The following is a 27,192-nucleotide window of genomic DNA, read 5'->3' as shown; positions in this document are numbered from 1 at the left end:
ATTGACTACGAGAAAAGCCTAGGAAATTTTTTATTTGATGGTATTGATATATGTATTATGATGGCTCACAATATAAAGATATTATATATATATATATATATATATATATATTAAGTATTTGATGATAAAATATTGATGAGTTACAAGTTATGAATTTGTTGTAAGAATTATTTATTTGAAAGGTTTGTTCCTATACCCAAATGTTAGTGAATTCCACTTATTGAGTTATCTCACCCTCCTTTATTTCTCCTTACAGATACATTAGAGGGATTATTAGAGTAGAGATTCTTGAAAGACAACAGTTACGAATTATTTTGTGGAACTGAGGATTTAATTATTATTTTTACAGCATTAAACATTGTAATGAGAAAACCTGTAAACATTTTTTTGAGAAATAATTACAACATGCTGCTAACCCCGCAGTTCGAACCCTTTCTCCCCTAGACTCTCAAACACTTTGTACATGGGGAGGTGCCAATTCAGCTACAAGACCTTCGGCAAAAAACCTATAAACTTTAAATTGGAATAAATGAAAAATTATGACACTAAGAAAAAAATTACTCAAAGTCTGACACTCTAAAAATAAATTGGAACAGTTGGAGCTCAGCACGTACGTTTGGAGGTTAGCACGAACGTCAGCACGAACTTTTTCTTTTTTTCTATTGTAGAAGTCAATGCGAGTCTGCAATCCCTTGCATACTGCATGACGAAATACCATATACAAAACTTATATAACTAATATAAAATTAACAAAGGAAATATAACTTCAAAAACAAAGGAATGAGAGTCTGTCTAAAAAGTTCATGAACAAGTCAAACAAAGAGCCATTCATTTCACCTTTATTATATTGGGTTGGTGGTACGTACGCATCCATGACCATGCGACCAAGACAGTTGCTGGTTCTGTATTTTAAGGAACTCTGCTTTCCTTTGTTTGACACTTAGAAATACACTATGATAGTCTAACTCTCTGCTTTTCTTTAACCCATTAACCCACTAATCATTTTGAAATTATATCCGAATGGCTCACAAAAGCAAGATTTTGATTATTGGAGGGACTGGATACATTGGAAAATACATAGTACAGGAAAGTGCGAAAGCTGGGCACCCCACTTTTGCATTGGTCAGAGAGAACACAGCTTCTAATCCTGAAAAGTCTAAACTCATTGAGAGCTTCAAGAGCTCTGGAGTGACACTTCTCAATGTATGTACAAAGTCTAGTTCTCCACAACTTGCGTGTGTGTTTAATACTTTGGCTTAGTATATTGATCTTGAAAGTCGTAATTTTTCACAGGGAGACATCTATCAACATGAGAGCTTGGTGAAGGCAATAAAGCAAGTCGATGTAGTTATCTCTGCAGTTGGAGGACAACAGATAGCTGATCAGGTGAATATTATTGCTGCCATCAAAGAAGCTGGAAATATCAAGGCAAGTCACGTATCTTTCCTAAAACTTTTTAATATTTTCCAACTTTTTTTTCCCCCTTTTCTAAAGTTGCTTATTTAGTTTTCAACAACCTTTGGCCTTTGTTATCAAATCGTCCTTTAAATTTAAAAAGTTTTATTTAATCTCTTTACTTTCAAAATTGTTTCAAAAAGATACTAATCACCATAAAATAAATGAAAATTAAAGATGTGAGAAATGGAATTCTTGTCATGTCATAAGCCCAACATCCTCAAAGTGACCTCTGTTTCATTAATTCATTTATTATTTCAGCAATTTACTTTTATCAAATGATGGTAATGACTTGTTTGAAACATGTTAAAGCAAAAAAGCAAAAGTTGATGACCAAATATGCAATTTGACTTCTTCTATTAGCTGTTTAGCTTGTAATTGTTGAACTAAATGAGAAATCAAGAAACTTACATTATATACAATGAAATATTGGTGGGTTTCAGAGGTTCCTCCCGCCCGAGTTTGGAAGTGCTATGGATCGTGCCAAGGCAGTCGATCCAATTAAACATCATCTCGGGGTCAAGGCTAGCATCCGAAGATCCATCGAGGCCGAAGGAATTCCATATACCTACCTTGTGTCCAATGGCTTTGCTGGGTACTTTTTGTCCAACTTCAGAATTGCACCTACTGGTGGCACTGGCAGTTTCACAGCTCCTCCAAGGGACAAAGTAGAAATTATTGGAGATGGAAACACCAAAGGTATTAATATAAATTCAATCATCTTTCTCTTTAAACTTGTCAAGACTCTTTCATTTGCTTATGTATGTGCGTGCGTGTGTGCACCTTTTACTAGATATAAGTCAACTAGATCAACTACTTTGGTTAAAGATGACCAAGTAATTGTTATTTTCTATGTTAACAGTATTTTTTTCCAAAGAAGAGGATATTGCGACTTATACCATAAAAGCAGTGGACGATCCAAGAACCTTGAACAAGGTCCTTCATATTAGACCCCCGGCAAATATTTTGTCCTTCAATGAGATTGTTTCCCTATGGGAGAAAAAGATTGGCAAGACCATTGAAAAAACTTATCTTCTGGAGGATCAACTTCTAAAGAAAATCCAAGGTTAGTAAGAACAATTTCACCTGTTGATTTATAGTGATTGCTTAGAGCATTAGCATCAATATGTGCAATGTTGTGCAAAATGGAAAAACTAATTGATTTTACACATTTTGAGCAAAAAAAACACCCACATCAGTAGGTGTAAAATTGAGCATAAATGCACAATTGCTACAGTAACTATGCATATATGCACGGTTACTCTAGCATGTGCATTTAATATTTTAATAATTTCTGATTCTCTCCTTTTTTTCTCTCTCTTCTCCATCTGCAAAACTAACCCTCCCTCGTCATGTTCTTTCTTCCTTTGATACACACACTACCAAAGACATAAAATCAAAAATCAACCACAAAATCAACAAAAAAATCAATCACTAGAACAAAATCGTTGGATCGATGATCGATGATCGTGGATCATGGATTGGAGAGGCGATTTTGATCGGTGATGTGGATCAGTGTTGATGGAGATCGGTGATGGGTTGATGTGGATTGATGTTGATGGAGATCAGTTTTGATGGAGATCGATTTTGATGGAGATGGGTGTTGATGGAGTGTTTGTGATGGGTTGACGAAGAAGACGAAAGAAAAAGATTCTAAAAAAAATGGAGATCAGTGTTGATGGAGATCGGTTTTGATGGAGATCAATGTTGATGGAGTGCTTTTGATGGGTTGACGGAGAAGACGAAAGAAAAAGATTCTCAAAAAACAAAAACAAAAAAAAAGGAGAAGAAAGAGAGGCGGAGATAGAGATAAGGATGTTGTGAAGAAGAAGGGAGTGTATTCAGAGAAAAAAGAAGTGTTAGGTGGGGGGAGGTGAGAAATAATAATAAAAAGTGAGGAAAAATACTATTTTAATAAAAAAGTGTGTATAATAAATAAACTGATGTAGATGTTTTGTAAAAGTAATGGTGTAAAATAGAAAAAGTAGGTTTTTTTTGTAAAATAGACAGAATCTTTTGCACATACTGATGCTAATGCTCTTATAGATCTAATTTGGTTTGGATCATATATCTACTCCTCCCTTAGATGTGTGAGTTTTTTCGATCTAATTTGTTAGGATACACTTTGTTACCTCATTTGGAATTTCTATAATTATTAGGGGAGTTGAATTATATTCTTTCATTTCTTAGTACTGTTAGTCAAACTAGCTAATTGTAACACCAAAGTTCCACATATTAGAGACAATACTAAAAACATTTAATCAGAAGTAGTGATTATGTACACATTAGTTGTATTTGACTATTTTTCTGGACTACTGACTTCATATCATCAATATTTAGTGCATAACTTGTTTGGTTTCTTATTGAAAATTTTGGTTGGCATAAATATAATAAAAAAGGAAGTAATCCTCCTATTGATTTGAGCAGTTCCATGTACTAGCCAAAGAATGTTGACCGTTTCATAGATGGTTGGGCTATCTGATACTTATTTTTGCTTTTCTGCAGAGTCTCCCAGTCCCTTAAACCTTTTCCTATCCATTGCCCATAGTATATTTGTGAAGGGAAATCTTACAAACTCTGAGGTTAAGGCTTCTTTTGGCATGGAGGCTTCAGAGCTTTATCCAGAGGTGAAATACACTACTGTGGATGAATACTTGGATCAGTTTATCTAAAACTTGGAATATTCCCTTGTGGCAATGTGTTTACTATCTTACAAATTACAGTGTACAATAAAAATAAAGAGAAATATTTATTGCACACACTCACTTACACACATAATGTAATGTGTGAAATAGACATTGCTCAAAAATAAAATCTATGTTGTGTATGTAGCATTTGTTACTTGTTACTCGTTAGGTATGCCCTTGTTTGTGTCATGTAAACCCTTGGATTGGGTCTTAATTTGTAACTTCGTTTCCAGGTCAATATGTTAGTCAAATTGTGCTTCTTGTAATGAAAATTTTAAAAATCCTTGTTATGAGGTTCTTTGTTGTAGAACATGTTAAGTACTCGGTGTCTCAAATCAGATACTCTTTCGCTTTTGCTAATGGAGGGCCATAAGAAATTCATCCGAACCCGATGTTAGCTAATAAAATGTGCTTCGTGGGACTTGCGGTTATGAACTGTGCATCAATTAAACTAAATATTTAGAGCCAGCCAAGTATTGCAAAATAAGGTCTCTTGATAGGCTAGCAGTTTGCTTACAATGATAAAAGGATTTTTGTTGCTCACTTGATATCTTTTAATTTTGTAAAATTACACTTTGCAATCAAACATGAACTTCTCTTAAATTTAATAATAAAAAAACATATCATAAGTTTATTTTATTGATTTACAAAAACTCAAAAAAAAAAAAAAATCCAATCATATTTTTGGGAAATTTGGTTACATCTGTTGGTGTGTGTTAAAAACACTTGACCATAGGTTTAATCATATACTGGTATTGTGATAACATTTTAGTGGCTTTGAAACCCTTCACTACCTAAAAAATAAAAGACAAGGAAAAATTTGATCCACGGCTCTTAAACTTAACATGAGTAAGGCATATAATAGAGTTGAGTGGAATTTTTTGGAAAAACTTACGGAAAATTTGGGATTTGATGAGAAATGGGTTTCCCTTATTAGCATGTGCATAAGGTCAGATTCTTTCTCAGCTTTGGTGAATGGTGAACCCCATGGTTTATTCCAGCCTAATAGAGGTCTCTGAAGAGGAGATCCTTTATCGCCTTATTTGTTTCTTTTACATGCAGAAGGCCTTCATTCACTTATACAACAAGTTGAAAACAATGGTTTAATAAGAGGCGTATCCCTTTGCAAAGATGGTCACAAGGTCTCACACTTATTCTTTGCGGATGACAGCCTCCTATTTTTCTAAGCAAATGACCATGATAGCCAAGCCATGCTGGAAATCCTTGAGAAATATGAACATGTGTCAAGGCAACAAATCAATCGAGATAAAACTCAGATTTTTTTTTCAGCTCTAACATATCAAGACCAATGCAAGAACACATCACAGATTTGCTAGGGGTTTCGGTTGTAGCACATTATGAAAAATACTTGGGACTTTCATCTTTTGTTGGACGAGCATAAAAACAGAGCTTCATCTACATTTGGGAAAGAATTTGGGAAAAAAAATCCGAGGTTGGAAGGAAAAACTGTCGTCCAAAGCCAGAAGGGAAATGTTGATTAAGGCGGTGATCCAATCCATGCCAACCTTCACAATGAATTGTTTTAAACTCCCAAAGTGTCTTTGTAAGGATATTGAATCCTTAATCAGGAAATTTTGGTGGGGATATAAGGGTGAGGCTCGCAAAATTCATTGGGTGGGATGGAAGAAATTGTGTTTACCAAAGATTCAAGGTGGATTGGGATTTAAAGACTTAGAACAATTCAATATTGCTCTTCTTGGAAAGCAGGTATGGAGGGTCATCCACAATACCGATTCTCTTTTTTATAAGGTATTCAAAGCCAAATATTTCCCAAATTGTTCTATTTTGGATGAGGAGGTAAAGACACATGGCTTGTATGCTTGGCAAAGCATTTTAAAAGCAAGAAGTATTGTTCGTCAAGGAGCTTCTTGGGTAATTGGTAATGGAGAAAGGGTCCTCATCAGGGGAGATGATTGGCTTCCGGATCCATATTGCAGGCAAGTAATATCCCCTCAAAAAAATTTCCCCAACAATACTCATGTTTGTACTTTAATTGATGATGAGGGACCTTAATGGATTGAAGATAGAATTAGGGAGGAGCTGCTGCCACACGAAACTAAAGCTGTCCTCAGTATTCCCCTTAGTCATCGCAGACCAGTTGATACTCTGATTTGGCAAAGAACAAAGAATGAAGTTTACTCAACAAAATCTGCCTACCGTATGCTTGATGAAGCCAAGAATTTGTCTGAAGCAGGGGCAGTCAAATCCGACAGCACACAATGGCTTTTGGAAGAAAATTTGGAGTATCAATGTCCCTAACAAAATTAAGCATTTTCTATGGCAAGCCTGGCGTGAAGCACTGCCTACAAAGAAAAACCTGTGTCATCGTTAAGTGACTCACAACTCTACTTTTGAGTTTTGCAATGGGGAGGAGGAAGACACTATCCATGTTCTTTGGGAGTGTCAGGTGACTAAGGCGATTTGGTGGGAGATTGAACCATGTCGTAGTAATCTGTCAACCCGATTTACTTGCTTAGCAGATTTACTAACAGGTATTTTTCATTGCAACGAACCAAATCTGACAGAGCTGTTTGCATTTGTTGCTTGGAGTACATGGACGAAGAGGAATGCAGCACGATTATGGAATTGTTCCATCCCTTACTCAAAAGATTTTTGCTGATGCAAAGGACAGATTATACGAATACCAAGCAGCACAGAAAGCCAACCAACCAGAGTTAGCAATCCTCGACCCTTCCCGTTGGTCGCCTCCTCCAGTGCATTTACTCATAGAAAATTTCAACGGGGCTCTGTTCCATGAGACGTCGTGTGCTGGCATTCGAGTGGTCATAAGGAATGCTACAGCCTACAGGAAAGGAGGTGGGTGCTCTATCAGAGATAACAAACTTACCACCTACGGTGGGAGACGTTGAAGCTCTGATCTGCAGGAGAGCGATTGTTTTTGCGATCGAATTGGGCTTGCAACATGTGGTTTTCGAAGGGGACTCGGCAACTGTCATAAATCACCTTCAAGAAGACACACCGTGTTTGGCTTCATTTGGTAACGCTATTGCAGATTCACAATCTCCCTGGCATCGCAACTTGAATCCTTTTCTTTCTCCCATGTACGTAGGTTGGGAAACGCTGTGGCTGATGAGTTAGCCAAGTTAGCTAAAAAGTTTGATACTCCACATGTTTGGGTGGAGGAGGTTGATCCTCTTGTATTGATCGACTGCAGTTTTACAGGAGTTTGAATAAAATTTTGGTCTGGGTTCTCAAAAAAAGAAAAAAAAAAAATAATATATATATATATATATATATACTGCTATTGTGGGCTTTTTTTTCTTTTTTCTTTTTTTTTTTTTTTGATATTTTAGGTAAGAGGCCTAGATGGGATATGAGTCCTATATATTACAGAGGTGTGTCTCACCTAGTAACTTGCCCTATCTTGTTGCTTATCATTTATAGACACTAGCCGCGAACCCGCACGTTGCATGTGATAATTATTTTTATGATAGTTTTATTAAAAAAAATACAATTTAAACTAATCTAATAATGAGTAATGTATTTCGTAATTATATTTTTATTTATTATAAGAACAATCATAAATGTAATATAGGAACAATCCAAAACACCAAAAAAACGTAAATTAAAAAAAAATTAATAAAACGTAACAATGATTAATTTAAACAATATTAGAATAAAATTTTGTTTTTGGTAATCTATTAAGGTTATTTTCTTTGTAGAAATTATAATTTCGGCTGCCCAAAACATTTTGTCAAATAAACAATTATTAGCAAAATCTAATAATTAAATTTCTATACATGCATTGTTATAAAATAATAATAATAAAAATAAAATTGCAAAAGTTAAAATTTGTCACCTATCCGATTATTTTCGTTTGGCTAACCTTTGCTTTTCTTTAAATAAATGGCATTATAGAGTACTTCTAATACAACTATTAAGAGTACTTTGTCCACCACAAAGGATTAGAAAATAAACAAAAATTAGTAAAGTCTCATAGTTTAACATCTAAATTGAGCACTATAAAAAATCATGCTATGTAACAAAATAAATACCAAATTATCCAAATCATGCTATATAATAGAATAACATTATATTTTTATATGCTATATTTAATTCTTTAGAACGCAATAGGATAACATTTAAAAATCAAAGAGAATAAAAAATAAAAATAAAACCAACAACAACAATTTAAAAAACAAAACTAAATCACAATTTAAAAAACAAAACTAAATCGCATTAACCCAAAATAGAGTTTTAAAGAATATAAAAAATTATCAACCTAAAGTAGATATGCAAAAAAAAAAAAAAAAAAAAAAAAAAAAAAAAAAAAAAAAAAAAATCCACCTAAAAATTTAGAGAGAGATAGAACCTTTTTTTTGTGAGGGAAAACTATGCATAGAATAGAAGAGATAGTGACAAATTTATAGTAAGAGGATGTGAATAAGAAGAGACAAAAATAAAGGAAGATGAAGGAAAAGAGGAAGAATGATATTAATGTAGAGGGTAGTGGGAAGATAAAATGTAAGGGAGGGAGAATGATTGAAGAAGTAGTGGAGAGATGAAATGATAAGGGAGAGAGAAAGGTTGGAGAAGTGTAAATATTAAAAAAATAAATGTTAAAAACAATTATAAGAAAATTGAAAAAAAAAAAAAAAAAAAAGGCTTCAACATTTTTTTTTTTTTTCCTTTAAGCTGAAAAGGCTCACACAAAACCCTAAAGATGAACTAAAAATGCTTTGGGTTGGGTTTGATAGTGGAACTAAATAAATAAGAGGTGAGCTGGATTAATTATACAGATTTATTATAGGGTGATAGTGGAAGTAAATAAATAAGTAATGGGCTGGATTTATTATAGGGTAATTGTGGAAGTAAATAAATAAGCAGTGGGCTACATTTATAGGGCTGAAAATTGTTAAAACCATTTTAAAATTGTAGGAAAAATTATATTTTAAAAAAAGAAAAAAAATAATGACGTGGCAGCTGATGTGACACAACGTGAGAGCAGCAGTATTAAATGCTACACTTCAGCTTTTAGTAATATATAGATTTGTGACCATTAGATTTTTCATTTTTGGAACCCTTAGTGTGAACTTGTTTTTAATTCCTTTCCTTTTCAAAATCCAACAAGAATATCATTGAAGCAAAAGAAAAATATGTGGCAAAATAAAAACACTTTCAAATGAAGAAAAGAACTGTACCTAGTGTTCTAATTGTGATAACAATAATTGAACTTATGGGAAAGTATTATAATTGTGTGTTAAATAAGTCATTGACTTGTTCAAATAATTAATAATAATAATAGGTTAGCTTACAAGAAAGTTAATCTCTAGTGGGCTGAACTAAATAGTCATAAACAGCTACAAAAGCACAAAAAAGGCAAAAAAAAGAGAAAAATAAAAGGTACAAGGTAAAATTGATGGGGCACATGGTAGTGAAGTTAGACATTAGCAAAGCATACAATCGGGTCGAATGGAGCTTTTTACGGCAAATAATGCTTAAGATAGGGCTGCCTATACAATGGGTGAATGTTGCCATGAAAACAGTACAAAAGGCAACTTACTCAGTCCTTATTAATGGTGAGCCTCGAGGACATTTTACTCCAACCCATGGAATTAAACAAGGTGACCCTCTTTCCCCTTATCTATTTTTGTTTTGTGCTGAAGGTTTGTCCTCTTTGTTGAGAAAAGCCACAGAAACCAGAGAGTTGGATGGCATCACTTCATGTCAAGGTGGCGTCAAAATATCACATCTCCTCTTCGTCGATGATAGCTTACTCTTTTGCAAAGCCACTCCAAGTGAATGTCATCGCTTGCATGATATCTTGGCCAAGTATGAGACTACCTCAGGCCAAGCCATAAATCGCCAAAAGACATCCCTTTTCTTTAGTCATAATACAAGACATGCAATAAAGGAGGAGATACAAGGTTTGATGCGAGCACAAATTATGACTAGCTGTGAGAAATATTTGGGGTTGCCGATGGTTGGGGGAAGGTCCAAGGTGTCCACGTTCAAAGAGCTGCAGGAGAAAGTCACAAAAAGAGTCATAGGGTGGAAGGAAAAGCATATTTCAAAGGCGAGTCGGGAAGTGCTGATCAAAACTATCGCCCAAGCGATTCCCACCTACTCGATGAGCCTCTTCAAAATCCCCAAAATAGTCTGTGATGGTATAAACTCTGCTCTATCTAAGTATTGGTATGGCCAAACTAAGGATGAGAAGAAAATACATTTGATTAATTGGGGAAGGCTGTGCACATCGAAATGGAAGGGCGGAATGGGCCGGGTTTCGGGACATACACACCTTTAAAAAAATTCCGATCATACTCTTGGCAATTTGCTTACATGACTAAGACCTATTGGTGTGTGTATAATCCTACATTGATTAGGAGTGTGCTCATATGTGAGTTGATATACTATTGTGGGTTTCATTTATTATCTTTTGATACAAGGTCTAGATGAAGTGTTGGTCTTATCTATTTCATATGCATGTCTCGTCCTGTCTAGTTGCTCGTCATTCTTGGGCTTTTATAGCTAGTTTGCTTGTCAGTCTTGGTTTTTATAACTGATTGTGATTGTTGGGTTTTTGACACTATTGGTGTCTAGTTTTTTTGTAATCTTTATTACTAGATTTTGGTATTTTTTTACTAGGTCAATGCCGATGGCTTTCCTAACTTAACACATCACCAGACCGTTTGTCTTGTCAGCTTCTTTTCTCCATCAAATGGTTCTATTTGACCTTCTCTTCCACGCAAATTGATTATCACTCTCGAGTAAGAACAAATCATTTGAATTATCCTTTTATCTTGAATGAATATGCTTTATAGAAAAGTGTTCTTGAATTTTGGTGTGTGGAATTGCGCCCAACATGAAGATCAATACTATAGTTTTATCTTGAAGCGCTATTCTGTATAAAAAAAATAAAAAATAGAAATAAAAAATCCATTTTATACGGAATTCTACTCCAAGTAAAAAATAGCCTTCAAAAACAACACATTCACTTAATTCTATAGTTAGTGAGATTTTTCAAATTAAACTTGTTCTTTATTGTTAAAAACTAGTGCATTCACATAAATAAGTTCCAACAAAATCAAAATCTAGATAAAATGAAATGGCACTCTCCCCCTTCCCCTTATACAATGTTGTACACATTTGCTTAGTTTATGATGTAAGATTTACATTGCTATTGCTAGTACAATTTAAACTTAGAATTACTCTATTATATTTACTACTATTTAAGGATTTTCTCTTGGGATCCTCTTTTTTTTTTTTTTTTTGTTCAAAGATGCCCCTGCACTCCTATGTTTAAGTAGAAACAAAACTAAAAGACTATCCAATAAAAATACAACTCTAACTCACATTAAAACATTGCCTAAAAAATAAAACCACTCTCGTGTTGATTTTCAAATTACTTTATCCACTTATAAATTCTAAATGCATAATATTAATGAGAAAAGGTGTAACCAACGCGCACTCTTGGTGCAATGATCACTTCACAAGTATAAGTGTTTGTAAGATGTGGAGAACAAGAGTCGGGGTTCAAGTCTCCAGAAGGGAACTTTACACACATATACACTTAAATTATTCTAGAGTAAAATTTCTATCTTATATTAAAAAAATATTAATGAGAAAATGTGTAACCACGTAACCACCGCACACTCTATGCGCAGTGATTATTCCACAAGTGCTTGTGTATGCGGTGGTTATTACACAAGTGCTTGTGGAGTGTGGAGAGTAAGGGTCGATATTCAAGTCTTTAAGAATAAGTTTCACACACATATAAACTTAGATTATGCTAAAATAGAATTTCTATTTTGTATAAAAATAAAATAAATAAATAAAAATATATGAGAAAACCTATAAACCTTAAATTGGAATGAATGAAAAATTATAACACTCAAAAAAAATTACTCAAAGTCGCTGAGACTCTAAAAATAAATTAGAACGGTTGGAGTTCAGCACGTACGTTTGGAGGTTAGCACGAACGTCAGCACTTACGTTTGAACTTTTTCTTTTTTTCTATTGTAGAAGTCAATGCGAGTCTGCGATCCCTTGCATACTGCATGACGAAATATCATATACAAAACCTATATAACTAATATAGAATTAACAAAGGAAATATAACTTCAAAAACAAAAACAAAGGAATGAGAGTCTGTCTAAAAAAGTTCATGAAAAAGTCAAACAAAGAGCCATTCATTTCACCTTTATTATATTGGGTTGGTGGTACGTACGCATCCATGACCATGAGACCAAGACAGTTGCTGATTATGTATTTAAGGAACTCTGTTTTCCTTTGTTTGACACTTAGAAATACACTAAGATAGTCTAACTCTCTGTTTTTCTTTAACCCATTAACCCACTAATCATTTTGAAATTATCTCTGAATGGCTCACAAAAGCAAGATTTTGATAATTGGAGGGACTGGATACATCGGAAAATACATAGTAGAGGAAAGTGCGAAAGCTGGGCACCCCACTTTTGCATTGGTCAGAGAGAACACAGCTTCTAATCCTGAAAAGTCTAAACTCATTGAGAGCTTCAAGAGCTCTGGAGTGACACTTCTCAATGTATGTACAAAGTCTAGTTCTCCACAACTTGCGTGTGTGTTTAATACTTTGTCTTAGTATATTGATCTTGAAAGTCGTAATTTTTCACAGGGAGACATCTATCATCATGAGAGCTTGGTGAAGGCAATAAAGCAAGTCGATGTAGTTATCTCTGCAGTTGGAATACAACAGATAGCTGATCAGGTGAATATTATTGCTGCCATCAAAGAAGCTGGAAATATCAAGGCAAGGCACATATCTTTCCTAAAACTTTTTAATATTTTCCAACTTTTTTTTTTCCCTCTTTTCTAAAGTTGCTTATTTAGTTTCAACAACCTTTGGCCTTTGCTATCAAGTCGTCCTTTAAATTTAAAATGTTTTATTTAATCTCTTTACTTTCAAAATTGTTTCAAAAAGATACTAATCACCATAAAATAAATGAAAATTGAAGATGTGAGAAATGGAATTCATTTCATGTCATAAGCCAAACATCCTCAAAGTGACCTCAGTTTCATTAATTCATTTATTATTTCAGCAATTTACTTTTATCAATTGATGGTAATGACTTTTTTGAAACATGTTAAAGCGAAAAAGTAAAAGTTGAAGACCAAACATGCAATTTAACTTCTTCTATTAGCTGTTTAGCTTGGAATTGTTGAACTAAATGAGAAATAAAGAAACTTACATTATATACAATGAAATATTGGTGGGTTTCAGAGGTTCCTCCCGTCCGAGTTTGGAAGTGCTGTGGATCCTGCCAAGGCAGTCGATCCAATTAAACATCATCTCGGGGTCAAGGCTAGCATCCGAAGATCCATCGAGGCCGAAGGAATTCCATATACCTACCTTGTGTCCAATGGCTTTGCTGGGTACTTTTTGTCCAACTTCAGAATTGCACCTACTGGTGGCACTGGCAGTTTCACAGCTCCTCCTAGGGACAAAGTAGAAATAATTGGAGATGGAAACTCCAAAGGTATTAATATAAATTCAATCATCTTTCTCTTTAAACTTGTCAAGACTTTCTCATTTGCTCATGTATGTGCGTGCGTGTGTGCACCTTTTACTAGATATAAGTCAACTAGATCAACTACTTTGGTTAAAGATGACCAAGTAATTGTTATTTTCTACGTTAACAGTAATTTTTTCTAAAGAAGAGGATATTGCGACTTATACCATAAAAGCAGTGGACGATCCAAGAACCTTGAACAAGGTCCTTCATATTAGACCCCCGGCAAATATTTTGTCTATCAATGAGATTGTTTCCCTATGGGAGAAGAAGATTGGCAAGACCCTTGAAAAAACTTATCTTCTGGAGGATCAACTTCTAAAGAAAATCCAAGGTTAGTAAGAACAATTTCACCTGTTGATTTATAGTGTTTTCTTATAGATCTAATTTGGTTTGGATCATATATCCCCTCCTCCCTTAGACGTGTGAGGTTTTTCGATCTAATTTGTTAGGATACACTTTGTTACCTCATTTGGAATTTGGATAATTATTAGGGGAGTTGTATTATATTCTTCATTTCTTAGTACTGTTAGTCAAACCAGCTGACTGTAACACCAAAGGTTCGCATATTAGAGACAATACTAAAAAAATTTAATTAGAAGTGACTATGTACACATTAGTTGTATTTGACTGTTTTTCTGCACGACTGACTTCATTTCATCAATATTTAGTGCATAACTTGTTTGGTTTCTTATTGAAAATTTTGGTTGGCATAAATATAACAAAAAAGGAAGTAATCCTCCTATTGATTTGAGCAGTTCCATGTACTAGCCAGAGAATGTTGACAGTTTCATAGATGGTTGGGCTATCTGATACTTATTTTTGCTTTTCTGCAGAGTCTCCTAGTCCTTTAAACCTCTTCCTATCCATTAAGCATGCTACATTTGTGAAGGGAAATCTTACAAACTCTGAGGTTAAGGCTTCTTTTGGCGTGGAGGCTTCAGAGCTTCATCCAGAGGTGAAATACACCACTGCAGATGAATACTTGGACCAGTTTGTCTAAAACTTGGAACATTCCTTTGTGGCAATGTGTTTACTATCTTACAATGTACAATAAAAATAAAGGGAAATATCTATTGCACACACTCACTTACACACACAGTGTAGTGTGTGAAATAGACATTGCGCAAAAATAAAATCTATGTTGTGTATGTGGCAGTTGTTACTCGTTAGTTATGCCCTTGTTTGTGTCATGTAAACCCTTGGATTGGGTCCTTAATTTGTAAATTTGTTTCCTGGTGAATATGTTAGTCAAATTGTGCTTCTTGTGATGAAAATTTTAAAAATCCTTGTTATGAGGTTCTTTGTTGTAGAACATGTTAAGTACTCGGTGTCTCAAATCTACTCTTTTGCTTTTGCTAATGGAGGGCCATAAAAAAACCATCCGAACCCGATGTTGGCTAATAATTTGTGCATCTTGGGACATGTCGTTATGAACTGTGCATCAATTAAAGTAAATATTTAGAGCCAAGTATTGCAAAACAAGGTCTTTTGATAGGCCAGCAGTTTGCTTACTATGATAAAAGGATTTTTGTTGTTCACTTGATATCTTTTAAAATTTTGTAAAATTACACTTTGCAATCAAACATGAACTTCTCTTAAATTTAATAATAAAAACAGAATTTATAAGTTTATTTTATTGATTTACAAAAGCTCAAAAAAAAATCCAATCATATTTTTGGGAGATTTGGTTACATCTGTTGGTGTGTGTTAAAAACACTTGACCATATGTTTAATCATATACTGCTATTGTGGGCTTTTTTTTTCTTTTCTTTTTCTTTTCTTTTTTTTTGATATTTTAGGTAAGAGGCCTAGATGAGGTATGAGTCCTATTTATTACAGACGTGTGTCTCGCCTAATCACCCGTTTAGTTGCTTGTCTTTCTTGGGCTTTAATAACTTGCCCCATCTTGTTGCTTATCATTCTTGGTTTTTATAGACGTTTGTGACGTTTTGTGACCATTGGATTTTTCATTTTTGGAACCCTTGGTGTGGACTTGTTTTTAATACCTTTCCTTTTGTCAATCCAACAAGGATATCATTGAAGCAAAAGAAAAATATGTGGCAAAGGAAAATCACACTCAAGAGAAAAAAAGACATTTGCAAACAGCTTATTTAATTGAAACTGAAAACTTTTTGTTAAAAGTGTATGTAAGGTTGAATTTAATCAACCATTTTATTGGCTTTATTCCGCGCCAAATTTGCTTGTATTTCAGCATTTAGTAACCCTGTATTTAGGTGGGATTGTTGTAAGGGTAGTGAGTGAGATAGAGTGTTGATTACTCAAGAGTGTGCAAGAAAACAGAGACTCGTGGCTTGTTCTCGCGGGTGGCTCGCAGCTTCAAGTCACCAAACGCAGCACACGTGCCAAGCGTGCCAGAAGGTGAACAGTCATGCTAGCTGGAGCACTACAGGACAAAACAGGACAACTGGCCATACGGTTATCTCGCGACTGAATCTCGCGACTCAGTCAAGTCGCGAGGTCAAGCCGCGAGCCACCCCTGTTTTGTAAAACTTGACGTTTCACATTCCTCACTCACTCCAGTATAAATACCCCTTATACCCATAAATGAAAGAGAGCTTCCCGAGAGAATTTTGAGAGAGAAACCCTAAAGAAAAACAAGATTGATTTACCTACAATCTATACATTAGAGTCTCTTCAAATTCCTCAACTCTCTCCCTCTCCATTGTCAAATCCTTGAGAGGCATTTTACCAAAACCTTGTTCTCACCATATTCATCACTATGAGAGGGCTGTTTGATTTTCTGGGAAGCAGTTAGGAAGGAACCAATTTACATTGGTTGATGCTACGGTCTAGTAGCAAAATCCGGGAAGCTAGAAAAGAAAAAGGTTCGGCGCAACCTCGTTGGAGCAAGAAGCTTGGAGGGTTTAGGTGCACTGGGTAGATTAGGCTTGGAGGGTCTATTGCTGTCCATGTATCCCAACTACATTTTCTAGTGGATTGTTTACCGCTTGGAGGGCGGCGGAGAAGTTTTATGCCGAGAGCTTCGATTTCCTCTTTGATAACACATCGCGTGTTGTCTTTGTGTTTGCATCTTCCTTCCCTTTTATCTTTGCCTTTTTAATATCTGCTATGGGTTGTAATTTTAATTTGGCTTAGATAGTTTTTCTAATTCTATATTATAGCTTATGTTCATTTTCCGCACACTAGTTGTTTGACATAATGCTTGAATTGGTTAAATTGTAAATTGGGGGTCTAAACGTTCAAGGGTGTTTATACACATATTTGAACTTTCAGTGTATAAAAAAAATGTTAAAAGCTAGCAAAATAATACAATGAGACTCATGAATAGTACCAAAAAAAAGTTAAAAACTTAAATAAGCTAAACTTGCAGGTACCACAGCTCCATCAAGGGACAAAGTAGAAATAATTGGAGATGGAAACCCCAAAGGTATTAGTATAAAATTCAATCATCTTTCTTTTTAAACTTGTCTGAGACTTTCTCATTTGCTTATATATGTGTGTGCCTGTGTGTGCCTTCTACTACATGTAAGTCAACTAGATCATCAACTACTTCGGTTAAAGATGACAAAGTAATTGTTATTTTCCATGTTAACAGTAATTTTTTCCAAAGAAGAAGATATTGCAACTTATACCATAAAAGCAGTGGACGATCCAAGAACCTTGAACAAGGTCCTTCATGTTAGACCCCCTGCCAATATTTTGTCCTTCAACGAGATTGTCTCCCTGTGGGAGAAGAAGATTGGCAAGACCCTTGAGAAGACTTACCTTCTAGAAGATCAAGTTCTAAAGAAAATCCAAGGTTAGTAAGAACAATTTCAAATGTTGATTTATAGTGTTTTCTTATATATCTAATTTGTTTTGGATCATATTCTCTTCCTAGGCTCCCTTAGACGTGTGATTTTTTTTTTATCTAATTTGTTAGGATACACCTTATTACCTCATTTGGATTATTAGGGGAGTTGGGTTATCTTCTTCATTTCTCTGTACTGTTAGTCAAACCAGCTAACTGTAATACCAAAGATTCACATATTAGAGACAATACTAAAAACATTTAATTAGAAGTTACTATGTACACATTAGTTGTAACCAAGAAGCTGTATTTGACATCTTTTTTGGATGACTGACTTCATTTCATTAATATTTAGTGCATAAATTGTTCGGTTTCTTATTGAAATTTTTGGATGGCATAAAAATAAATAAATAAAAGGAAGTAATCCTCCTTTTAACTTGAGCAATTCTATGTACTAGCTAGAGAATAATGAGAGTTTCAAAGATGGTTGGGGTATCTGATACTTATTTTTTTCTCTTCTGCAGAGTGTTCCAATCCTTTAAACCTCCTCCTCCTATCCATTGCCCACTCTACCTTTGTGAAGGGAAATCTTCGAGACTTTGAGATTAAGGCTTCTAATGGCGTGGAGGCTTCAGAGCTTTACCCAGAGGTGAAATACACTATTGTAGACGAATACTTGGATCAATTTGTCTAAAACTTGGAACATGTTTGTGGCAATATGTTGATACAGTGTACAATAAAAATAAAATCTCTGTTGCCTATGTGGCATTTGCTACTTGTCAATGTGCACACTTCTTTGTATAAGGTCTACCCGCATGTGCAAGGGAAAATACGTGCATCAGATGTATATTACATTCAATTATTATATAAGGTGAGATAATGTAATTTGTGGTTGAAATTTTTTTTAGTACTCCTTATAAACAACTTACCCTCTCTATGTCTTGAACGGCCTAAAAAAAAGCATATATAAGTAAATTCATCACTTATACTAAAAGAAATATAAAAGTTTAATAACATATAAAAGAAATGTATTTTATCGTCGAGAATGTGACATAATTGTAAATGAAGCAACTCTTCTTTATATACAAACATCCCCTCTCAAAGCATCACCGAAGTAGACCAAATTGACAAATACGAGATGGACCAAACTGGACCAAGGTAGAACCAACAGACCGAATTTGACTGAAATAGACCGAATGGACCAAAGGGTACCAAAAGGACCGAAATGGACAAAAATGGACCGAATTAGACTGAAGTGGACCTAATTAGACCAAAGTGAACTGAATGGACCGAATTAGACTAAAGTAGACCGAAATGTTACGCTGATGTGACTCAATAGCAATAATAAATGATATACTACAGTTTTTTGATATTATAAACCATGTTGTACGCCTATTCTACTAGACCATATTCTCTTTGTCCATGTATTTGACCCATGGCTTGGATTACGGGTGCAGTTGCTTGAGTTGTAGAACCAAGCCATTGCTTGTGTCTATGGGAAGAAGAAAGAACTTGAGACACAAGCCTCCATTCCTACAAGCTCTTGGTTCGCATGACCTTTCCTACAGACAACAAAAAGTTATGCAATCCCTTATTAAGGGCCCATTTGGTAATGTTGTTCTAATAACATTATTTGTATTTTTTGAAAATACATGTGGGTGAAAAAGTGTGTAAAAATACGTGTAATATTGTTTAAACACTAAAAATTGTTGTTTAAAATTTACTACCAAACAGGCCCTTGAAATACTTTTGTGTTTCTCAGTTTCTCTCCGAGAGAAAGAAAGGCTTATTGTGAGGATGGCTCTTAAGACTTTGTTGGTCTTGTTGTTTGGCTGAAGGCTTTTGAGCTATAAACAAAAGCCCTTCATGTGACAGAGGTATGGGCCTTTCAATGGGCCGCATGTGGTGTACATCTTGATTTTCTAATGGGCTTCGTTTGATGAAGCTTAGGGCTTTATAGTGGACCCGAAGGGAGATAGGCCCCTACTTCGGGTATGGGCTTGTGTTTGGGCCCAAGGTTAATCTGCCTGTGTCCTGTGGGCCAATGTCTTATCACATTTTGTTTTAAAATAGAGTAATGCTAGAGATACAAACTTTTTTACAAAAAATTTACAAATTGCTGATATGGTGAGTTGTTATTAATAAATGAAAAAGTAATATTAATGGTGGGTTTAGATGAAAACCAATAAGAAGTAAGCCACATTACCAATTTGTGAAAATGTTGTAAAATAATTTATGGCTATAACATTACTCTTCAAAATAATGTCTCAAATTTAATGTAATTTTTATTTTACATTTTTACTCCAATTAACATATCCATTAAAGAGCTATATCTTGAACAAAGCAAATTAAGTTAGCTGAAAACGAGTGCAAAATTATTAAGTACTCTCGGAAACGGAAAAAGACATGCATGCTTTTAAGATGTACATTGGCCCAACAAAATGCTATGGTATGTTAACAGTATTAGTTTATACCGTTAGCCGCCACAGCACACACTCATGCGACAGATTCAAGATTGCTTTGTTCTGTAGCAATAGAGAGACAAAGCCATCCTCGACAGTAAGCTTAGAAATTAAAGGAAATGCAGAGCATATTTTCACCTTGTTTGATCAACACCAAGCATCTTCACCGTCATTACCGATGTGCCATCCTTGTTAGCATCGTATTCACAACATTTTAATTCGTGTCTCCTGCTCAATGGATGCTTAACTTCAATTTCTTTGAACACCCTTTGCTGGCTTGTCCTCACTTTGTCTTTGACCATCATTTGCCTCACCATTTTGCAGGCTTCTACAGTAGTTCTACTCCTTTGGAAGCAGAGTGTTTGATCAAATCTTAAAAAGTTAAAATCAGAGGGATAAGCATTATTGAAGTATGGTTTTGTTTACAAACACCACTAGCTGACTGACTTTTGGCGAGTTTTTGATATTCAGGGAAAGGAGAATCCGCTGTTGTATTGCAGGGCCTGTCAGCTTAATTCCTCAGCCATGTCGAAGCAGAGGTGAACCCCATCACCATGAGACTCAACTCCAACAGGGGGAATTCATCGAGATTTGGATATGAGGTCTCATCTCCTGCCAAGGGTTCAAAGGGCAGCCCAGCTCAAAGGAGACACAACAGCAAGTCACCATACAGGCCACGGAGAGATGATGGTAATGCTCTTGCTCTTACACCTCTACTGAGTTTGGATGTTCGGAGAAATGTTAGTCCCTTCTCAAAAGCTGAGCCTGCTAGGCATATTTCTCCCTATAGACCTCGGGTAGAGGAGCACAATTTGGATAAGAATGAATTCGTAGGCTCACGTAGAAAGCAAAAGGACAGAACACACAGTAGAGAAGAAAATGGAGCTCATCCTCAGCTTCTTGAAGCTATTAGAGTGACTGAGAAAGCAAACTACAGGCGTAGATCAGTGACTGCTCCAAGACTCAGAGTGTGAGAGAAGGACCAAAAAATGACTCTGGTCATAGGTTGCAAAGGGAAGAGAGGACCTCCCCACCATTGTCAAACATGATTCAGAAACCTAAGGAAGCAGCAGCCCATATAAAAGCACCTTCGATTGGTGAACTCAATGAAATGATTGCCAAGGCAAAGCTTTCTACTGGTCAGATAGGTGATGATTCAACAATTGAAAGCACAGATTCCATTTTACCAGGTGATATCTTCTTTTCTCATCAACACATAGCATTGGCAAAGCAGAAAGATGTCCTACCAAAAACCAATGGCTTTGAAATCCATGATAGCCAAAGCCCTAAATTGGTTTTCCAAAGAGATGCTGCTGCTCATCAACGACTTAGAGCAAATGATAATTTTGATCATAATGCCCGAGGTACTTCATCCAGTGCTGGTTTGTCACAAACTATCAACTCTAGCTCTGGTATAAGTGGGGAGAGCAGTGATAAATTTAGCACCAATAGTAGTAAAATGAGTGATACCAGCAGGAGCATGACAAAATTCACAGCCAATAGAAGGAAGAGCCAAACAGATGCATGGTTTGGTTGCATGAGGAAGAGGCCTTGCAGAACATCCAAATCTCCTGAACATTGACCAATTGATGAAACTTCAATTATTGAGAGGACATTTGTGGTTGAAAGCCTGAGACAATTTTGGGCAGATAAACATCAGCCTGGTTCATTGAATGAATTTACTTGCCACAAACAAGAAGCTCAACTTCTCAAGAAACTTGTAAGTTATTTCAGAATGGAAAATTCTTTCCTCCTGTAATATTTTGTTTCATCATGATGTTCATGGATTATTCACATTGCGCTGCAAATTGCATCTAGTTTCATATATGCAAGTTATTCTGTTATATATTCTATGGTATGCATCTTTGTTGCTACGTTTTATAAGCAGTACATTTACATTGATAACTTCTACTCTGTTGAATTCTTAGGTATCCCATGACGTCTGTCCCCATATTTTGTTCAAGGGGTCCTCTGGATCTGGGAAGAGAGCACTAACAATGGCTCTTCTACATGAAATATATGGTGATGCTTGTTGGAATGTATGTTCTGGTCATCAACTGCAGCTACATTTTGAGTTATTTTTTCTTGAATATAATTTCTAGATGCCTAAACTGAATTTATCAAACTCTAATGCAGCTATCGCATGATTTAAGATATTTCCAGATTCAGGTACACTCTAGTTTAATAATATTGAAAATTAAATTCCTGTGGCAACTGGCTTAGGAATATCTCTGAATATTTTTGTAATATTTACGAAAATCCATCTTTCTAATCCACTGTTGTGACTTATTATTGTTACCAATATAATTAGAAAAGTTACAATGACCATTTATTGATATTTGAAGACACTTGTACTGAACTCAACTAATCCCACAAAATATTTGAATAACTCATGTTTTCAAAGGCTAGAAACTCATCACAGTTTAGATTCTCATAGGGTTTGTAAAATTCAGAACCAGCTAGAATATGCACCAATTGATTAACATTCAACCAAACTTCATCTTTAAGGAATTTTTAAAATCTTCTATTATGTTATGGACCTTTATAGTACTGAGATAACCTTGCTTTACAAGGTAACCAGAAGGTTTTTAAAAAGCTACTTTTAAATAAAAGAGTGCATGATCATGCCTAGAATCATAAATGAAGGTTTTTTTTAAATTCAAGACGCTACAATTTTTTGAATTCCATTAATGAATTAGCAGTTTCAGAGATTACCTCCCAAATCCAGTGCCACAGCTCATTTTACATACCAACAGGAAAGAAGGCCCATGCAAGTAGTAGTTCCATTAACGTCCAGTCCTCACCATGTGGAACTCAATGTAAACTTGGAAGCAAATGCTAAATATGCCCTAATGGGTTTGGTCAAGAAAATAAGCAGTGAATTTGCAGTTATTCCTGAAGTCAGCAATGTTAATTTCAAAGCAAAATATAAAGGTCAGTTTTTTATGTGTGCAGAATTTCTCTGGATGATTTAACCCAATCTTTAAAAGCTAAGAAGGTTCCTTCTTATTGCTTTCAGTGATAGTCTTCTATGAGGTTGACAAAGCAACAGAGAACATTCAGCACTTGATAAAATGGATTATGGACTGTTATGGAGATGCTTGCAAGCTCATACTCTGCTGTGAAGATGGTGCAGAAATCCTAGAATCAGTGAAAGACCGCTGCAAAGTTATTAAGGTTAACGCTCCTGTTACTTATGAAGTAAGTTTCAGATTCATTATGGATTCAAACAGTTCAATTACAGTTATAAAATACAACCACAATTCCACCTTCTAAGCTTCTCACTTCCCCGCTAATCTCTCATTCCAACCTCCATCTTCCCAGATCATGAAGGTTCTTATTCAGATAGCAAGGAAGGAGGACTTTGATCTTCCCATGAGCTTTGCAGCTAAGATTGCTACAAAATTGAAACAGAACCTGAGAAAAGCAATCATGGCCATGATATCAAATCAAAAATGAAATATAATAAATTCATAATTCAATAAGCAAGCACAATTAGATAAAACTCTATCCCAATAATGGTTTTTGTTTAACTACAGAAGAACTGACATCAAATGCAAACCTTCCAAGTTCCAAAGCTGTTTTAAAATCCAAGTATACATGGAGATATAATGTACATATTCCCTATGAATTTGGAAATATCTACAAGCATGTTCAAAGTCCAAATTTTTCATTTTTCCTAGAACTATATACAAATCTTCAGCATCTCTTTCTTCTTTTACTTGTGTCAGCACATTTATAGCTTTTAGTCTCTTCTTGAACCACTACTTCCAGCTGACTTCTTACCAGTATACCTCTGTCAAAATAAATGGAAATATATTATATAAGCATAAACATAATAACAGATGAAGGGCTAAAAAAGGACCACCCTCCAAAAATATGCAACTTTATAATTTTTTTTTTAAATTAATAACCAATATAACTGACCTGCTTTCCAACAGTAAATGGGACATATTTGTACTTGATCATGTGTAGGATCTGTCGCTTCATCGTGAGGACAAATAGTACACCCCAGTAGCAGAGCAATATTGGCCAGAAAACAGGTACATCCAACATAGAAAAGAAAGTCAAGAGAAATGCAACAATAAAAGCCTTCGTGATGGAATACCTGAGATTATCAACCAGGAAAGTTAAACCAACCCCACCATATTTAAAATAATAATAATAATAAAAATAAAATGAAAAAATGTAAAGCAAGGAAATTTTTCAATCTTTTTTGATAATTCAATAGTTGATGGTTCTATTGGAAACACCAAGAAGTGCCAATTAAAGTACAAGGCTCTTGGCAAACATATCAAAAGGAAATAATCTAAGAACTTCCACTTACAAAAACTTTACAAATATAAAACAATTATGCATGTAAGATGCAAAATAAAATAATGAAATAAAAAGCACAGATATTTTTCAATCACCATATTTTTATCACGCATCACACATCTGAGTAATGAAATTTAAATAAATTAAAATAAAAAGATATATATGTGTGTGTGTGTGTGGGGGGGGGGGGGGGGGGGGGGGGGGGGGGGTTGTTAACTGTAGCTATCCACCCCAAAGTATTGGATCATTTGCAATGTCCACCCTAGATTATAAAATTTCTTAATCAACACCTTAGTTCAAGATTAGTTTGCAATATCCACCCCAGAATCTAAAATTAATATTAAAATCAACAAATTAGTGGGTTGGTTGGGTGGTGGGATATACTACTATGTCAAAATTAACAAATTAGTTCACTCTAATTTGGAATATCCATCCCTTTAACCCATTAATAATATTAATTTTAACATTGCTTATGGATGGGGCCCATAGTTCCAATTAACCCTAAAAACTAACAATGGGCAACATATCAAGAGGCACTAAAATCAGTCAGTGGATTGAAAAAGCAATTCATCAGGAAAATAGCAAAAAGCACTACCCAAGGTATTCTAACCATCTAGTACATAATAGGAAGGTACATATTGATGATATTACAAAAGAGAATGCAAAATATGAAGCAGTGAACATAAACAAATCACAAGGAAACTACAAGGTAGTACAAGCCAAACAGAACTTCTTTTTTATAGGTAAATCTTCATTCCAAAAAAGATGAAAAGGTATAGTAAAAAACCAAAGATCACAGGCAGTGTCCTAAGCCAAACAAAATTTCTATACATGTTGTGTTCAAAAAATCTACCAAGCACCAAAAGAATGAGCCTATTACCATTTAATTGATGTTCATTAAAGTTGGCCACTGTATTGTATAAGGGTAAAATATATAGGCCATTTCAAAAGAAAATCAAAATGTGCCTCCATCAGGATAGCCCAAGCATGGTAAAGCCTGAGGCTTAGAGACTCGTTCATTTGGAAAAAATCCAACCAGGCCTGCCCACCATAGTTTAACCTCTGCCAAACTGCAGTTTTGTTGGAGAAATAGCGATCCTTTTGTAGGGGAACATTGATTAGCCAGCTAACTTAATAGATTCAATTATTCAAATCCTAAAGAATCTCATATTGTAAAGATACAGTATAGTTCACAAATTGAGAAAATAAGCAAAGCACATTCTAAACGGAGACTTGGCAATAACAATGTTCCTAAAAGAAATGAAAAGGCTAGTAATGTACTTGAATCATTTAGCTTTTAAAATGAAAAGGCTACCATGTAAACAGTTATACTATTAAAATTAGAATCGAAGTTTAAAATGACACAAAAGCTACCATGTAAGCTTGTCATGAATGTTATAACATTCAGATTTGACCACTCTATATGCTTCTCCATCTAACACAAAATGGTACATGGAAAGATAAGGAATAGAACAAAGTAGTTAAATATTCTGCTTCACAGAATACACAAGATTATCCCTCCAATATGAGTTGCAATGGCAACAACAACCAAACCAATAATTCAAACAATATTTAAGCTCAAGTAGGCCCTTAAAATGCTTCTCCCAATGCATTTCCTCAAACCAGGGGTGATTAATGATTATCCGGCCTTAAACTCATTAAACAGGAGATAGTGCAGTTACCCCAAAAAAAAAAAAAAAACTCATTAAAAAAAGCTACACCACAGGAAAATAAAGCTTCTAAAAATATACGGATGCAATCCAGAAATGAATTTGCATAACAAAGAAGACTGATAAGAATGAGAAATGCTAAATTACCAGAATCTAAATTCGGGGAGGCGGCGAATGAAAGGCTTAAATTCATCAGAACCTTTCATTGGCAAAGAAGCCCCATCCAAAACTTCAAGCTCTGGATCTTCCTTTGGCGACAAAAACCCAATTAAGAGATTCAAGACATAGATCCCCAAACCATAGGAAATAACATAAAATCCTTGTACGTAGTAAACACGCAAAATGTAAATCATTGCCACTGCAAGTGTTCCTAGCCACCTCTGAAGCGGGTGAGGTGTGGATCGGTCCAGATAGTACTGAAACATCTTCGAAAAATCATTTCTCCAGTTGGCAAGAGGCGCCTCTGAAGCTGAATCAGTTCCTTGTCCCTCCATGAAAATTGGGTTCTACTCTTACAGCTTAACTCTACAAAACCCAAAATTTGAAATCTAAATATAAATTAAATTTCAATAATATCAAAAACTAATTCCATGGTAAAAGGACCAGAGGTCCAGAACAACTAAATTTCCATATTTTTAGGAACTGAGTCTACATTAAACCATTTGGCTAATCCAATTTTTCAATGCCCTTTTTAGCATTATAGCAGTACAGAGCATACGACTCAATATTTCAAATTATCTTTCTTTTACCTTCTTTTTTTCTCAGCAGCCAAACAGCGTGCTAGTTCTTGATCATTATACGTTGAATTACAGGTATTTAGAGAACAAATAAAATCTTTTATTTAAAAACAATAATGCATAATAACGGTTACCATTCATGATCCAATTTTTTTTCTCTCTCAAATTTTCCCAGTAACCAAACTGAGGGTTTGAGCAAGCGTTCAATAATGTGGATTGTAGGAACTTAGAATATTGAAGTAAGTAAGTAACATTCAGATTACTGAGATAATTAGGGTTTTGGATTTGAACCAAATTAAACAACGATAGGAAAATTGACTAGCAATAAAGGAAGGATAAAGTAGTAATTTTACCAGTTGAGCTTTGAGATCGATCGCTGAGCGAGTGATCAATCTTCTTCTTCTTCTTCTTCTTCTTCTTCTTCTTTTGTTGAGTATGAAATTTCAATTTGAGTGAGTCTGTCTGAGTTTGAATTTGAGATCGACCGGTTATATTTTAATTTGATCCTTCAAATATTTATTATTTTAATTAACTGACCCCTAAATTTTTTATTTTT

At 34.9% G+C, this 27,192-nt stretch overlaps 4 protein-coding genes across 7 annotated transcripts; 3 read left to right on the top strand and 1 right to left on the bottom strand.

Annotated features, from left to right (window-relative positions):
* The first annotated feature begins 1,020 nt into the window (after positions 1–1,020).
* On the top strand, positions 1,021–14,973 carry LOC126732496 (phenylcoumaran benzylic ether reductase Betv6-like). Of its 3 annotated transcripts, XM_050435400.1 has the most exons (6): positions 1,021–1,203; positions 1,294–1,428; positions 1,899–2,154; positions 2,318–2,521; positions 3,961–4,082; positions 14,634–14,973. In XM_050435400.1, the coding sequence occupies exons 1-6, from the start codon at positions 1,021–1,023 to the stop codon at positions 14,676–14,678; spliced, it is 945 nt and encodes a 314-aa protein (XP_050291357.1). In that variant the 3' UTR covers positions 14,679–14,973. The 3 variants fall into 3 exon arrangements, with proteins under 3 accessions (XP_050291357.1, XP_050291358.1, XP_050291356.1); XM_050435401.1 differs by lacking the exon at positions 14,634–14,973 and having other exon boundaries at positions 3,961–4,435; XM_050435399.1 differs by lacking the exons at positions 1,021–1,203; positions 1,294–1,428; positions 1,899–2,154; positions 2,318–2,521; positions 3,961–4,082 and adding exons at positions 12,409–12,690; positions 12,781–12,915; positions 13,387–13,642; positions 13,806–14,009 and having other exon boundaries at positions 14,512–14,973.
* A 1,795-nt stretch (positions 14,974–16,768) lies between these two features.
* Positions 16,769–18,257, top strand: LOC126689795 (phenylcoumaran benzylic ether reductase POP1-like). The gene is made up of 4 exons (XM_050384974.1): positions 16,769–16,775; positions 17,031–17,087; positions 17,256–17,459; positions 17,975–18,257. Exons 1-4 carry the CDS (start codon positions 16,769–16,771, stop codon positions 18,142–18,144), a joined length of 438 nt encoding a protein of 145 aa, XP_050240931.1. The 3' UTR covers positions 18,145–18,257.
* A 2,700-nt stretch (positions 18,258–20,957) lies between these two features.
* Positions 20,958–23,371, top strand: LOC126689794 (replication factor C subunit 3-like). The gene is made up of 7 exons (XM_050384972.1): positions 20,958–21,439; positions 21,524–21,632; positions 21,841–21,951; positions 22,049–22,081; positions 22,615–22,846; positions 22,932–23,113; positions 23,237–23,371. Exons 1-7 carry the CDS (start codon positions 20,958–20,960, stop codon positions 23,369–23,371), a joined length of 1,284 nt encoding a protein of 427 aa, XP_050240929.1.
* Positions 23,372–23,389: 18 nt separating this feature from the next.
* LOC126732489 (protein RER1B-like) lies at positions 23,390–27,149 on the bottom strand. 2 transcript variants are annotated; one of them, XM_050435366.1, is made up of 4 exons: positions 26,990–27,149; positions 26,047–26,424; positions 23,840–24,020; positions 23,390–23,708 (listed from the first exon to the last, which is right to left on the bottom strand). In XM_050435366.1, the coding sequence occupies exons 2-4, from the start codon at positions 26,391–26,393 to the stop codon at positions 23,658–23,660; spliced, it is 579 nt and encodes a 192-aa protein (XP_050291323.1). In that variant the 5' UTR covers positions 26,394–26,424; positions 26,990–27,149; the 3' UTR covers positions 23,390–23,657. The 2 variants fall into 2 exon arrangements, with proteins under 2 accessions (XP_050291323.1, XP_050291324.1); XM_050435367.1 differs by having other exon boundaries at positions 26,047–26,447; positions 26,990–27,129.
* Between the last annotated feature and the right edge of the window lie 43 nt (positions 27,150–27,192).

This window comes from Quercus robur, chromosome 6, assembly GCF_932294415.1.
Source record: "Quercus robur chromosome 6, dhQueRobu3.1, whole genome shotgun sequence".
Classification (NCBI taxonomy): domain Eukaryota; kingdom Viridiplantae; phylum Streptophyta; class Magnoliopsida; order Fagales; family Fagaceae; genus Quercus; species Quercus robur.
Note: the sequence above shows the minus strand (reverse complement) of the source record. Positions and strands in the feature narration are given on the sequence as shown.

Bases quoted from the DNA above. Each gene is read 5' to 3' on its own strand.
- LOC126732496 (XM_050435400.1), top strand. From the start codon at position 1,021: ATGGCTCACAAAAGCAAGATTTTGATTATTGGAGGGACTGGATACATT. The intron at 1,204-1,293 runs GTATGTACAAAG...AATTTTTCACAG, and splicing joins CTGGAGTGACACTTCTCAAT to GGAGACATCTATCAACATGA. The intron at 1,429-1,898 runs GCAAGTCACGTA...GGTGGGTTTCAG, and splicing joins AAGAAGCTGGAAATATCAAG to AGGTTCCTCCCGCCCGAGTT.
- LOC126689795 (XM_050384974.1), top strand. The intron at 17,088-17,255 runs GTATTAGTATAA...CCATGTTAACAG, and splicing joins TGGAGATGGAAACCCCAAAG to TAATTTTTTCCAAAGAAGAA. The intron at 17,460-17,974 runs GTTAGTAAGAAC...TCTCTTCTGCAG, and splicing joins AGTTCTAAAGAAAATCCAAG to AGTGTTCCAATCCTTTAAAC.
- LOC126689794 (XM_050384972.1), top strand. From the start codon at position 20,958: ATGATTCAGAAACCTAAGGAAGCAGCAGCCCATATAAAAGCACCTTCG. The intron at 21,633-21,840 runs GTAAGTTATTTC...TTGAATTCTTAG, and splicing joins CTCAACTTCTCAAGAAACTT to GTATCCCATGACGTCTGTCC. The intron at 21,952-22,048 runs GTATGTTCTGGT...ACTCTAATGCAG, and splicing joins ATGGTGATGCTTGTTGGAAT to CTATCGCATGATTTAAGATA.
- LOC126732489 (XM_050435366.1), bottom strand. From the start codon at position 26,393: ATGGAGGGACAAGGAACTGATTCAGCTTCAGAGGCGCCTCTTGCCAAC. The intron at 24,021-26,046 runs GTAATTTAGCAT...TGATAATCTCAG, and splicing joins CTCCCCGAATTTAGATTCTG to GTATTCCATCACGAAGGCTT. The intron at 23,709-23,839 runs GTCAGTTATATT...TTATTTTGACAG, and splicing joins CATTTACTGTTGGAAAGCAG to AGGTATACTGGTAAGAAGTC.